We start from the raw sequence: 15,065 nt of genomic DNA, 5'->3' as shown, positions 1-15,065 counted from the left end.
AGGCTGACAGTCGCATGTCGACCTTAATTTGAACGAGTTATGAAATATTCCGGTGTGATTGGCCTTTCATGCAAGCCGTTCTCGGCCACCAAGGCGTCCTGAATTTCTCTTCGGCGAACAAAAACCTTGAAAAAGGGGCTCTCATAGAAGGTGTGCGGGACCGACAAAGAATTACCTACACCAGATTGATCCAGATCTGGGGCCATCTTATTGCCTAGTACGGACTATTCCAGCTGAATTTGTTTGCACAGATGCTCCTTCCCTCAGAAAGTTCCACTTTTACTACGTCTACCATACACCCAGCGTGGATGAGAACCAAGTTGTTGCAGAGCAGATTTTGGGACGCCACCTTCAAACATCGCCTCCATACCTGATCTCCCAGGGGTTTTCTTCTGAGTTTGATCGTGTAAAGATGGATATGCACCAAACCCCATGGGCGCCAATAGCGGGGCCCGGCAATTACCAACAACAATATCGGCCTGCCGTCAGATACGATGCTGCTCCCCAATATGACGATGGAACAGCCAAACCACGAACGTCATACCAAATCTACCAAGAAAACGAGGGGTGTCAGAATTTTGACCGTGCAGATGCTGGTGTCCAAGATATTGTGCCATCTGAGAAACGTTACACGTTGACCTCCATTGGTTTAGGGAAAAGATTTACCCGCAATGCTTTGTCCTGGACATGCCTCCTATTAACGACAGTTCTCTTCTTAATAACCATATTATATGCTTGCCGACCAAAGTTTGCTGCAAGTTTGCAAACATTTCGCTCGTCCAGCAGTCGCACCATTTTTATTCTCCGGCTGTTATCCCAATTGACAGAATTTTTGCTTGCGGTTTCTTTGAGTAGTGCGTTCGAGAAAATACAGTGGTACATCGTTTGGCCGGGAGGAAGAGGAGCTCCGTTCGCGACGGTATCTGCACTGGTTCCAGGTACGGGAGTGTGGGGACTTTTCCAGATCGCTTTCAGCAAATTGGGCACACACTTCTCGGCCCGCTGCTGGAGCATTGTACGTCTCCTCTCGCTTGCTGTAATCTTTGCTCTTGGTGTGCTTATTATGGGTAAGTGGGCTTGGAGACCTAGCCGTTGAGGATTTTACACTGAACATAAACTAGGCGATGTACGAACAGACGTCGGCTTCCAGATTGTGGCTCCCTCCTCCGAACCCCGATCTTATGGCTTCCAGAACTTCAACTCATCAGCTGCTTCCCTGCTTGCATTCTCTGCTGATCAGGTGTTTGGCGTGAGCATGGATGAGTTTTTGGTTAATCCGAGATTTGTTGTTGACATCACACCGGTCGATCGAGGTAACCAATCTTGTTCAACGGGATATGATATCAATAAAGGTCAGGCCTGCACTCGCAACATATTCCTCCCCACCAGTGCAGGTTCAGCCCTAGATGAGACGCACCCTGAAGCCGATCTTGTTGTTGTTCAGGACGCTATCGGCTATCAATTGGAATTCACTTCACTGGATGAAGCCTTCCAATTTGATTCGGCGGCCCATTGCCACATCTACGGTACCGATTTTACTGCGTTTCAGTTGTGCTTAAGATCTGCCTATGATGCGAGGATTGCGGCAAGTAAGTCCACCTCAATGCATTTGTGGCCTGACTCACAAGCAGTAGGACTGAACTATTGCGCCATATTTGACGGCCGTAATGGCAGTTGCTTGTCTTCCACTGAGTGGGCAGAGGCTCCAGGATGGCGGACCTTGATGGAAGCTACGCTGCGGAAAGCTGATGTCGCTTACAGCCGACGTAACAACACTATCGTCGCTCATTTTTTCAAATCGGACAAGAACCCGGCAGCTGTTGAAGCAGGAGATCTGCTCCAGGCTTACAATCTCCTCATCGATTCAAAGCCCCCACAGGTCTCCTCGGGGTCTGATACTCTGAACGATATAATCGAGTCCGTCTTTTCTGGCGGTGACCTTGACAACATCAGCGATACACTGGCGTCTCTGGTCACGGTTAACAAGCTTTCCGTCTCAATCCCGTCGGCTTTTCACGTCCTGGATCTCATTTACTTGAGCAGCTCGCGTCGTGCATTCAGGGGCAGTGAGATACTTCAGAATCTCTTGGCCATCCCGCTGTGGTACTGCTCACAGAGCAGTGCCAGCAACGTTGTTTTGTCAGAAGCCGACCCCACCACGTCATTTCAGACCTTCACCGACAACACACGGCAGGGGCCCGAGGTTTTCCTCGCCAGGTCTGAATATAATCTCACTGTGGGCAGATGGACTGTCATGGCTTATGCTGTACTTGGAGGTGTTGCTATCGTCTTCTGCTTTGTTGCTTTGACGCTTGCGACCTTCCATCCGAGGGCGGCCAGCTTGCCAGACGTCACCTTCTTTCCTCTTTTCAACTTTTGGAAATGGACTGCAGTGAAGGGCGACGTTGATCCTCGTGCTTCTGATCGTTGGTCAAGGGAACAGAGGGTGTTTTGTACGAGTGGTGTTTGAGATTGTGATAGTGTTCAGCGATTATCTACGAAGTCATTTCATGTATCTATTTTGGCCGCCCCAGTAGGAAAACAACCTTTCGTGAGGGTCAAAATTATTTCCCAGACAGAAAAGGTGCCTCTTATCAATCGCTTGTATGTACCTATTTAGTACCTTGGTGGAGAGTAGTTGAAAATAAGCCATATTGAGTCTACTATGGGCTGTGGAACCACCTGGTGCCATTCTTGGCAAATACATGGATAGATATCCAAAACGAGTGAGAATTATACCGAGCAATTATGCAATGCTTGTCTCCCGCTTATTTTATCACTTCGAGCTGTTTACAAACAACTTGAGCTGCAAATCTTTTCACAAAGGCAAGAGCTATCGGCCAATCCGAGCCTAAGTAGCTACATAGTCAGTAGTTCCTCGCACCGCACCGAGCACAAGCTACTAATTTAGGATCAGCAGTTAGTCCGGAGGTCCTCGATGTCTCCGTGCTTCTCCAACAGGGCCCTCGGACTAACGCTACATGTCAAGCATACCTAAGTAGTTCTTCTACTACTTTCCTTACCTGGGTAAGCGTAGAACAGAATGCTCTGCAGATAGGTGGTGTTATGACCGCCAAGCATGGTGCACGTTATGAGGGCCAGGAGGACTCTAGTGGATTCTACATCATTCCCTTATCCAGCAGCTCCCCTGTTTGACAGCTGCCTTGTTTGACAAGCTATTAAGAAGGTTCTACGTTCTTCTATGAGCATAAAGGCCTCTTGGTATTTAGATCTTTCTTCTCGCTAGATAGATTCTAGTTCCTTGCGCTCAATAAGTCATTCTATCCACCTCCTACTGTTCTATTGCCCTTGCACTCCCCTGGGATCCTAACAGTATCACAGACCCAAGTATACATATAATAAATATATGTACTGTCGTATCCATATGAAACCTAGTCACTCATCCCTGCGCTCCAACGTGCGATCGTGATTACTATTAGCAGGAAGAACACAGCCATAAGAAAAGGTACAAGGAAACGAAGGAGACGCCGCGAAAAGGATGCAGGCGTGTGTACTACGTACGTATTGTGTAGACATGCATCAAACGCTGCAACCAAAGCAAAACATCCTTTTTTTTCCTTTCGCCACGAGTAGTTATGCATACATATCTCATCCTGGAGTAATTAAGTCATGCTGATCCGTCAGTCAGTCAGCCATCCATTGCTCCCTCGTCCCTTCACCCTCTCTTCCTTCTCTCCCTTTACCCTCCCGGCCCACTGCCCCCCGAAAAATTCCATCCCATCCCATCCCATCTCAAATCCCCAACAAACTAACATGCCCATCCCCCAACCCAGCGGTGGCAAGAACCATCCGATGGGGATGATAAGCCGTCGCCACGACGGGCGCGGCCCTGCTTCCAGAACCAGCACCACCCATTCCAGCTGCGACGCCACTCCCGACCCCGACCACGCCTCTGCCCCACCCACCACCACCCGCGCCCGCGATGCCAACATCATAATGGCCGAGGAACTGGCCGCTCATGTTGAAACTGCGGACCTCGTGCCGATCGGTGCCGACGGCGAAGACGGGGGCGTGTTCATGCACGCTGAGGGTGCGGAGGGTCATGGGTTTGAGTTTCGTACTCGCGCTCGGGCCGGCGCCAGCACTTCCACTCCCACCTCCAGCACCGACTTCGCCAGGCGTGAAAGTTGCGGCAGGATTGCTAGGCTTGACGACATCATAGGCAGCGATACTGGCCTCGTTCCGGAGATCCCAGAGCCGGACCTCCCCGTTCCTGCTCGCACTGACCAACTCTCGAACTCCACCCCTCTGCATGTGCACGCCAACGACCCACTGGGTATGCTCCCTCCACACCCTGACGCAGGCGCTGCGAACATTCAATCTCTGATCAAACACCCTGACCGCGCCGTCGCCAAAACCCGCAACGAAGATCTGGCCTGCGACCTGATCGCCCGTCAAGTTGGTCACGCAGCTACTGCTTCGTGCCGGGATGTCGGCGGTGCAGACTTCCGTCGCTGCGTTCCACACCTTGATCACCTTTACGTCGCCCGCCACTAATGCTTTGCCTTGGCCTTGCTGCCAGTCAAACACTAACCCGGCGTTACGGTTCGAGGGAATGAGTTCGGTGAGGCCGCGGAATGCTGTCACTAGTTCTATGTTTTGAGGCGATTCATAGTTCCGGAAGAGACGGAGGATGCCGTCGGAGGAGCCGGTCATCAACAGGGCTTGGTCATCTTCGTTGATGAAGCGGAGCTCGTTGATGCGGGTCCCGGGGAGGGGGTTGCCGTTTGAGAAGCGATTGAGGCGGTGGGAGGTGGTGAAGTCCCATATACTAGCAGATCATTTAAGTTAGCGGAAGTTGGATCTGAAGAACTAATTTACGGGAAATGGGTATGGGAGTGACAGCAGACCAGATACCATCCCTCTCATCCGCAACCGCTAGATGATCCTCGAACTGATGAAATCTGAGCCGCATCGGCTGGCTCTGATTATTCAGTAACGCCTCCAACCTCTCCCATCTACTCGTTCCGGCCTTCTCCTTCAGGGGCTGGTTCTCGGCAATGATCCTCTCATTACGGGTCCGTCTCCACAATCGGGAATTGTAGTCCGCAGACCCCGGTTCATCGGGTTCGTTGGGCTTCATCTGCGGTTCGCGAAAATACTGTGGGTCACGCTGAGTAAGCACATCTTCTTCCAGCAAGGGCTCCTCATCGAGGAGATTCTCAAATTGGGTGTCAAAAGCGAAGGTGATCATTACCTCGGTGGACCAGTCCAGCAACGTGCTTTTGAGCGGGATGCTCGGGCTTCGGGGACTAGCGGCTGGGTTGTAGCCGGCTGCCTTCGGGACAACAGCTTTTTGGTAGGCACTTAGGGAAATTGCTGGGTCGTTCATCTCGGGCGGTCGACTCCATTCAACAGGTTGGCGAGCGCGTGGGGTGTTGAGTGGCTTGGGAGGATGTTGAGGCTTCTGTGCTGGGGTTGGGGGAACATTCGACCTCTTCGCGTCAGAGGCATCGTGGGCGTGATGGGATCCTCCAAATGCCAGATACTTAATCGATGCCGCAACACTTGCAGTTCGGCGTAGACTGAGTGAAAAGTAGCCTTCATTCTTCTTGGGCGCCTCTGCGGTTGGTGTGGGAGGAACAGTCTGCAAAACAGGAGTCAACGGTTCATCAGGGACCTTCTTACCCACCATGGACTTGGACAAGCGAAGAATATCAGCCATAGCTGATCGCGCCATCGAACCCATCGGCGAGCGAATTAACGTTTCATGAACGTAATCGATGATGAGTGAGGCGTTCCGAGCAATTTCAGGATGCGGATCCATTGATAACATCAGAATGTTCTTCCAAATTGAACCATAAATGGTTTCATGAGAGAGGGATTGAAGTTGTGGTGATTGGCGCGATTCAGGGTCGGATTTCTCCAGCAGAATTTCTTTCTCTTCAAGGAGATGTTCATACGCTGTGACTGTAAATTTGTTCTCGTATCTCTTTATGAAATAGGAAAAGAAGATCAGAAGTTCTTTTCTTACAAGAACACTTCCATCAGACGCCATGAACAAAACAGAACTCGCAATCCCTCCCTCAATCTGCGCGACCTGATCGGTCAAATCGGGTATACCAAGAAAACTCGTCAGAGCGTGGAGCATGGAAGCTCGCACTTCCGGCACAGGATCAAGTGATAGGTCGCAGAGTCTGAGGTGTGCAGAACATCGAATACCCATCCATTTGGCATCGGAGTAATTGTACCATAGCATGCTGAGACAAAGGCAGGACCACTGCCTGAGCAACGGATTCTCGCCATCGTTAACATTTCTCAAGCAAGCATCGAACACATTGATCGTGTTTGGACCATGCGGTGCAAGGCACATTGTCTGACCTTGAGGATAATTCTTGCAAAATATTGCTATAATAAATGCACACATAGCCCTGTGCTCACTAGCGTTGCCGATAGGTATTTGGGAGTTAGGATCCAGGATAGAAATGAAATACTGTATACCATTGTCCTTCAATAGGTCGCTTTGCACGGTGTAATCCACCGCCATAATTCGAGCCCAGATAAACACCATGACTGGTTTGAGTTCAGCGGCAGCAGATTGAAGAAGCTTGACCACGTAGGGAAAGATCCCAATGCTCAGGGCAAGATGCACAGCCCAGGGGCCCAGGTCGAGAAATCTGCTGAGGAGAACCAAAGCTCGTAACCGATGAGCTTGGCTCAGGAGGACTTGTAAAACAATTGGTAATTGATCTGGAGCATGATTCTCTGTTGGTCCTGAAGACAAATAGACCTCGAATGCTTGTAATTGTTCGGCAAAAAAGTTAGAATTCTGATACTCGTACGGTCGTACACCTTCTTCTTCAGGCTCCAACAATGCCGGAAGCTGGGAAAGAACCATGTCAATTGCCAAGTCCCAGCTTTGCCATAGTGGATGATGATGCGTTTCTGGGAGTGCAGGAGAGGATAGAGGGTGGCAATGGTTTGCTCTCATGATTCGTTCACTTAGTAAAAAATTTCGGAACAGAGCGGCCACCATGAGATCTTGGCGGAAGAGTTTCTTGAAAAGTGGTCGAGGCAGTATGTTCCAGGCGATCGTGTCTGTTATGGCAGTGAATATCCAATTCAGCTCCCCGAGTGGACTTCTTCGATCCTGCAAGCGTCCGGGAACGGGGATCTTCCCATCATCGATCTTGATAGGGGAAGGAAGCGGATTCTGCAGGGCAAAGAACCTAAGAGCAATATCTATCGGTGTAGTTAAGCAACAAGTGAACAAATCAGCAGGGAGGCTTGGATTGGTAGGTAGAGTTTCATTTCTTCCGCACGCTGCGAGCTGTATGCAGTCACTATAGCTTTGAACCTGTGCATTCGGATCTCGTCTGAGGAGTTCAGCGTTTTCTTTCTCGTGCTTTTCGACAAAGGCAGGAAAGTTGTGGATTATGTTCCCGGCATGTGAGACGTCATAGACAAAAAGACTTGGGCCTGCAAGCCAAGCTTGGAGGTCGTAGAGTGACACCGGAATGTATTGGGTATAATTCTTGTTGAAGACCCAGAGCTCTCCTGAAGCGGTGGGGAGTGGAACACCATGACCGTTGTAGTGAAACAGTACCCTTTCGTCTTTGGCATTTCGGCGTGAGGAGATGCAAAACCGTTTCGTCTCTTCCACGGACGGGTCAAGATATTGCTTGTATCGAGTTCGAAGACTAAGCGTCTCATACTGCTCTTGAAGCTTCTTGCCGATCTGTTCCATTGTCTTCGTCTGTCCTCCTGTGGTTGCTGTAGGATCTACCCATGATTCCAGCTTGGCAGTTGGGTTTGTCTTGACCACGTCTGGGGGATCAACACCTAAGTTAAGGCAGATTGCAAGTGCTGCAGACACCGTCTTTAAGCGATCTTTCATGCGCCAGTCTGAGTTAGGGCCGGAGCCTGCCTTGGGCAGTCCGCTTGTGTCGTGTCGTTTATCGGTATAGTACATGTAGAAAGTCTGCTCTGTCAGTAGAATCCATTATTCGGAACATGTGGGAGCTTACAGAATTCAAAAGCGCAAGATATTCGTTGGAAGTGTACTCATCCTCCCAACCATGCCTCATTCTCCACAAGTCTTCTTCAACCACCGCAGCATTCATTTCACCACGATGTCTGGGGCCAAAGTCACTTCTAGCGCGTTGCAAAGCCTGTGGACGTCCGGCTGTGGATATGTGTAAAGCCTGAGCCGGCTCCCCGGCATCTTGAGACACTCCATTCTGACGATCTCCATAGACATCTCTTCTGTAGACGAGTTGAAAGTCCCCGTTCTCACCTGAAGTCGATTGGTGAACGTAACCATTTGTCTGGCGATCCCCGCCGTTTGTGTCCAGCCCCAGCGCAACTCGAGTTTGTCTGCCGTGTGGAGGTTTGACTCGCAGGTCGTTCGCAGAGCGCTGCTCGATTAAGGTGGGGTCCCGCATGATCGAAGGTCACAAAGGGGTATTTATTACTGCCTCGGTGCCATAGATGGGTTTGCGCTCGGCTCCTAAGTACCTTTTGCCTCTCTGTCGCATGTGCAGCTGAAAGAGAGAAGGGAGTGGAAGCCGAAGCGGGGCTAAGATGTCCAAGATCTGTGGGATTCCCTTCAACAGTATGGCTCTCCTCAAGATTCTCGATTACAGTACTAGTATCTCCAAGAAGGGGATCATCCTTCGCTCAAAGGCGCGCAGAGAGTGTCGAGAGGACCGCAGGGATCAGGCTTATATGTGTGGAGAAGCTCCAACTCCGATTTGGAGAATCTGGGAAGCCATCTAAAGAGCCAAGATCTTCTTCTTGGCGTATCAAGATAACTTGAAGTACAATCTATATCGCGTTAGGCGCTTTTAACGTCACCTCACCCTTTCCTCACCCCGATCTCATCTCGGTCTCACCGTCGCCAGATGAGCGTGTCCCACTAGTGTCACACGATGGCTTATCCTGTCCACTTCGATGCGGCACGACCTCCACCGTCGTCTTTCATGTCCCTTACTGATACATGCATGCTGGGCCAACTGATGCAAATATTATACAATCAGCAAATCTACACCCAGTCGACTCGACAGAGTCTGTCTTTCGTTGATGGTGACCCTGATCTCAAAAATGCGTTCGTGTTAGAGATATGGAATGGTGGATAATAAGACGGTTTCAGAATAGGTCATCGCAACATAATCACTTATTCTTTCTCTTCTTCTACTGATCGTTATAGCCTCACTATCGATCAAACCACACTCATCAGCCTTGATCCTGTGCAATCATCCTTCCAAATGCAATAAGATGGGTAGACGACCGTGCGCGCACATACTGGCCCTTAGCCCAACTACCTGGCCCTGTCAATTGTAGTACCTTCTTGCTCTCCCTGTAACTACCACAGAGTCGTTTGCACCCATGACATCCTTGCTCAGCTCTCTTGTTAATCTTATTCAACCTCAACGTACTGACACGAATGTTCGGATCTGAATGATACCCGTTGCTGTACATTCTTCTCCGCAACAGTGTCTTGTCATGGGACTTATCGCTAACTCTCGGCTTGGGGTTCCTTAGACGTAGATTGTTCTTTGAGCTTACACAATAAGGTTCTGAGAGCATTGGTAGCGTGGCTCCTGTCGAAGTCTTTTTCTCTTGCTAGGAACTTGGGGATCTCGGTCACACGGGGTTCTATGGTGCTGAGGAACTATTGGTAGTTTCCTGTTGTTACATAACATTCGTACAGGTCCCTGACTAGGGTGTCAAATGGAACAAGAATAACTGCATGCAGGGGACCACAAAGCGGTTGATATCCTTGTAGTTAAGACTGTCCTGGAGGAGGTCTAGAAGATATGGGAGTTCTCTATAGTCAACAAGCTTATCGCATCGCAAGCGAACTGCAAAGTCCATTAGATACAGTGCGATTTCGGTGTTTCCATACCCCTCGGGTGCTGACAATGCCTCAGCCTGCTAATCAGCTCTTCTGTTTGATTGTCAAAATTTCTGGTTATTCTAACATACAGCCCCGCGCGAAAGTATCCGGCCAAAACGCGTCATTTTTGAACACGCGTTTTTTTACACCCTTTTTCAAACAACTACCATGGCTCAACGCAAGGCTTTGGCGCCTCTTGAAATCAATAGAAGCTATGGCAAAGAGCTATCTCCATACCAACGAGGTCAAATTTCGGCGTACAAAGCCCTAGGGCTCACAAGTCGAGAGATTGGCCAAAATCTGCATTGCGGCAAATCCACTGTTTCTGATACCATTGTTCAAAATCCACTACGCAACAACAACAAAAGCTTGCCTCGTTCAGGACGTCCTCAGGCCTTAAATAGGGTCCAAAAACGCAACATTTTACGCATTATTCGTATCAATCTGAAGATTACTTATCAAGCACTTCAGTCCGAAGTTGGTACTAGTGTTCATCGAAGGACTATTTATCAAATACTCAAAAACGAAGGCATTACTAATTAGATAGCCAAAAAAAGACCTTTATTGACTCTGCAATTGGCTGCTAAACGACTTATATAGTGTAAAGAACAACGAAATTAGATGTGGGCTGAGTGAAGCAAGATCATATTCAGTGATGAATGTTCGCTTGAAAGAGGCAGTGGGGCGCGTCGAACATGGGCCTTTCGTACACCACAACAACGTTAGGATTCTGATATGATTGATACATATAAGAAGGGCAAAGACATCAGTGTTATGATATGGGGTGCAATTTATGGAGAAGGTCGTTCAGATATTGTGTTATTACAGCGTGATCCTGATTCAGAGAAGTCAGGATACACTGCCAACTCTTATCTGGCAGTGCTTCGTGAGCAGATGCCTCGAATATACGAACCAGGTCGCAAATTCATGCAAGATAACGCCCGAATCCATACTGCGAAAAAGATTATCAATTGGCTTCAAGAGGAGGGTATAGAGTTGATAAAATGGCCAGCCTATAGTCCTGATCTCAACCTAATTGAACACGTCTAGGCGTAACTCAAGCAATGGATTAATGATCACTACCCAGAGCTAATTAATATGGGCAAATCAGAGCAGGATTATCAACGATTGTTTAGAGCTATTTATGAGGGTTGGGATGCTATAAGAGAAGAAGCTATAACCAATCTCATCAAGAGCATGGATAGTAGGGTGAATGCGGTCATTGCGGCCAAAGGATGGTACACCAGATTCTGAATATCAACTGCCTATTCAGGAAATTAGCCCAGCCTCAATCACTGGATGTTTCTGAACATTTTGAGCTATTTTTCATTAGAATCCAAAGAGTTCATAACTTACTATAGTGATTTGTATGAAGAGAGTCGATAATGTTGGTGGGGTACGAAAGTGGGGTTGGCCGGATACTTTTTTCCTAGTACTGTACATCTCGGAATCTTCGTCCTCCGAAACATTTTTTTACCTGATGTAGGTTTCTTGTCCTCGCTCAGGAGTCCAGCTTGGGCGTCTCTTGGTGTTTATCTCTTCGAGCTGTTATAAAGACTTTTTGATCCTCCAAGTCAGATGACGATGCACCTGTGCCGATACTTACGGGTAAGAGAGTATATTTTTAAAATCACTTCCTTTCTGATATGACAGAATCCGTGTTTCCAACTCTGTTGGGAATGAAACGAGCATCGTGTGCGTGCGCTCGATACTATTTCCATCATTTGAGTCTGGACAGGGACAAATGCAAAGCGATGAGGATTTCGGCATCGACACATGGCGTTGATTCCAAGATTCTGATAATTACCACCATTCCGTATAAGCTGAATCGATAGATTGTCATGGAGTTTTGGTAGCCGTCCGACGCCCTACACTTCTCAATACGATATAGCCCCCGTCCCAAGGTGCGACGTCAACGATCTGGACTCGAACATGCTTCATAGCACGTGCTCTTTGCAAGCCATCCATTTTATCACTTCCTGGTATCTGCTCAAAGTTTGGGTTGTCCCGAGTCATGCTGCTGACGAATCCTAGGATATCCGGGCTATGATACACGTACTTGAAGACCATGCCAGCTATACTGCAGAAGAGTAAAACGAAGCTCACAATGATAGTAACGGACACCCAAGCCCTACCAGCAACATAAATCCCAGTTGTTGATGTTGTTATAGCGGTGGTAGTAGCGACAGGGTAGCCCACACCATCTCGATAATAGGTAGAGTTGATACCGAAGGGAGGAATACTCACATCAAGGGCTGTCAAGTTCTCGGATGGTGCCCTAACAGTTGCTGATCCTTGATAGGAAAGCTGCCAGCCGGTGTTCACTAAGCTCTGAAGCCGTCTACCCATTTGTTCTCCTGTAATATTGTGATAGCTAATGGGCTGCATATTGTCGAAAGGATTTTTTGAACCAGATATATAAAAGTCGATTGCAGAAGTCCGGGCACTCCCTCCGTGTATTGAAGTAGCGGTATTCATCCAATCCAGCAACAATTGGTCCTCAGCAACCGATTGTACTGGCCACGGCCAGCCACTATAATTTGGAACAGCTCGGCGTGATGGGCGAAGTCGCTGGACTCGACAGCTTCTACCGACGCACTGGAGGTCGTTCTCAACATAGGTGACCCCGACAGTACAATTGTAGGCAGCAATGGCCCGAGTGTATTCGCCGATTATTGCATTGGTTGAAGCATAAATGTAGTTGTACCGGGTTTCAGAATCCGTTCTTTGGGAATGGTTGTAATTTGTGTCTATCATATAGGTGTTCGCGATATCATGATTGGCGTAGCCGGGTATAGGTTGAAAGAGAAGCGAAGCATTGTTCTCGCGATATATGAATGGAGCACCATATTCGGTGAAGCCTGAGAATTCCATGGAGATACTATTGTTAAACAGTATTGGACCAGTGCAGGTGAGATTGAAATAGGATGACTCGATTGTAAACCTCGAATCCGTATCATCCTTCAAGCCACTGATCACCAGACCAGTCAGTGCGGAATACGGTTCTTTGTAGTTATCTTCGTCGAATTCAAGCCAACCGTCATCTGCGTGTTGATGATGGGCCATATACTGTAACACAGGTATTTTGACATTTCCCCAAATATCGCTGCCTTTGACTCTTTCAAGGGAGGTTAACGCCGCCTGAAAAACAGCGCTGACACCGCCTTTGTAATCCTCATAGGCGCTCGCACCTTGAAATGCGACGCTGCCTTCTTCACTGGTATTATTGAAGTAGTATAATGTCGCCTCACCAGTAGTCGTTGATGTGCCTTTGCTCAGCACACGTAGACTAGACTGCCCTCCTATTGGGGAGAGCAGCCAAAGAAGCACGATTCCCGTGCTTAGTAGTCCAAGACCTGGAATCAATATCGCCCGTTCGAAAGCAGCTAACAGGTTTTGCGAGCCATTCAATTGTTCTAGTATACCCAGTTCTTCTCCCTTTTCAGCACGCCATAGGGCGTATGTCCTCATCAAGCGACCGCAGACCGCTGCGAATATAATCGGGTAAAGTGTCGGTCCAAACTCGGCCGCTCGCTCAACTAATTGACCCTGCGGCGAGGTTAAAGGCTGGTTATCGACTGCCAGCGCTCTGAAGGCAAGAACCAAGAACAGGCATGGGCAGAGAGTGAGGAGGACGTCGCCAATGAACACAATTGTGCCGAAACTCAACGGATTGCGCCAAAATTTGGAATGAGCTAGACGACACGGTTGTCCAACAGGCTGGCTGCTGACTACATCGGGACTGGAACTGGAATAGGTTCTCTTGTTTCCTTCGCATGTGGCGGAAAACGATGTCCTGCTCGTCAAGGGCTGCAAGGAGACATTATCAGATACAGAGTGGGCCATGTCAATCTCAGATACCGCTGTTGTTGAAGATCGCTTCTAGCCCAGCGAACGGTCAAGCTGCGAATCTGCGACCTCTATATACTGATGCCTGCCATACGGCGATGTATGTCTCGTGAAAGTTTGTCTCTGCAACTGTGTTCGAAGCTCATGAGTTTGCGTGTAGAAGACGGAGGTAGATGAGTGAGAGCGAGAGATTGCGTAAATTCTGCAGAAGCCATGATCAGGCTAATATATGATTCTAATATGTGTACCGTTCATTTCTGATCCAGAATCAGCCTCGCGGAAGGGGCTATTTGATCTATTCCAAGTGTGTTTGCAAGGCGCATTAGTAGCTTTCATTTTCGACGACTCCACTGGCTCAAAGACCAGCGCCATAGTGTACTTGGGTATTGCTGTGCAGAAGATTCGGCCTTCTGTTTCACGTAGTTGTACAGAGTACAGTTGAACTTGGTAGCTTCTAGTGTGCTTGGCAACCTTCCTTACCGGGCACTCTCTTAAGGGACCTGCTGCCCTGTAGCGCAGGAGTATCAAAGCTGACTGAATTATCGATTGCTCCCCATCTCGTAACATTGTTAAGTGCGCTCATGTTGGAGCTCTGCCTTCGTGGTAAGTTTAGCAAAACTCAGGAATCTGCCTCGCAGACACTTTGGCGTACCAATACCGAATGCGACGAGAGCCCTTCGACATCCACGCCGATTTTCATCCACAAGGCGCAATTCTCACAGCTTACTAGAGGCCAAGCGTTGTCGACGCGGTGCAATACGTTGTGCATCCCACAAGTCATGCCATCTTGAGATTTTGTCACACTTTGACACCTTGTCAAAGAATTCGCCCTTCACGACCGATGTGAGACCCACATTTCAGAGCCGGCAGATGAGTCGCTGGTCCATATGATATTTATATCTCGAATCAGGCCCAGAGCTGGCCTCACAGGGTTCCCCACCTCGGCCGGTTACCAAGCTCGTACTTGAGATCAGGATGGAGCAATCGAAGCCGAACTGTGTGGCGAGGGTAACTGCCTGACACAGGTTCACTTGCTTGTCGTAATATTCTCAGGCGCGTCTCAGTACATGGGGACTTTTCTCTTCTCGTTGGGCGCAGATATGATGCAGCTTGAGGTAGTCGCCACCACGAACATAGTTGCAAGACATGGATCTATCGCACAGACTGTTTCAACCATTCGATGCACAGCCTGTCACACTGTTGCAAGCCTGCAGCAAACACATCAATCCTACAACTTTTTTTCCTGTACAGCCTCACCAGCCACCAGCAACTTGAGCCGGGATTACCTTCTTAGCTGCGGGTAACGTACAGAGACCGTGCACACTGTCCTCGCTACGGAGGAGTAGCTCGGTTGTTA

At 48.8% G+C, this 15,065-nt stretch overlaps 3 protein-coding genes across 3 annotated transcripts; 1 reads left to right on the top strand and 2 right to left on the bottom strand.

Annotated features, from left to right (window-relative positions):
* Positions 1-412: 412 nt before the first annotated feature.
* On the top strand, positions 413-2,470 carry EPUS_07515 (uncharacterized protein; the record flags this gene model as incomplete). Its single annotated transcript, XM_007802592.1, has 3 exons — positions 413-1,067; positions 1,122-1,589; positions 1,635-2,470. The coding sequence occupies 3 exons, from the start codon at positions 413-415 to the stop codon at positions 2,468-2,470; spliced, it is 1,959 nt and encodes a 652-aa protein (XP_007800783.1).
* A 1,283-nt stretch (positions 2,471-3,753) lies between these two features.
* Positions 3,754-8,405, bottom strand: EPUS_07514 (uncharacterized protein; the record flags this gene model as incomplete). The annotated part of the gene is made up of 3 exons (XM_007802591.1): positions 3,754-4,792; positions 4,872-7,942; positions 7,989-8,405. 3 exons carry the CDS (start codon positions 8,403-8,405, stop codon positions 3,754-3,756), a joined length of 4,527 nt encoding a protein of 1,508 aa, XP_007800782.1.
* A 3,293-nt stretch (positions 8,406-11,698) lies between these two features.
* On the bottom strand, positions 11,699-13,705 carry EPUS_07513 (uncharacterized protein; the record flags this gene model as incomplete). Its single annotated transcript, XM_007802590.1, has 1 exon — positions 11,699-13,705. The coding sequence occupies one exon, from the start codon at positions 13,703-13,705 to the stop codon at positions 11,699-11,701; it is 2,007 nt and encodes a 668-aa protein (XP_007800781.1).
* Between the last annotated feature and the right edge of the window lie 1,360 nt (positions 13,706-15,065).

This window comes from Endocarpon pusillum, assembly GCF_000464535.1.
Source record: "Endocarpon pusillum Z07020 unplaced genomic scaffold scaffold1722, whole genome shotgun sequence".
NCBI lineage: Eukaryota > Fungi > Ascomycota > Eurotiomycetes > Verrucariales > Verrucariaceae > Endocarpon > Endocarpon pusillum.
This window is presented reverse-complemented; position numbering and strand designations above follow the sequence as displayed.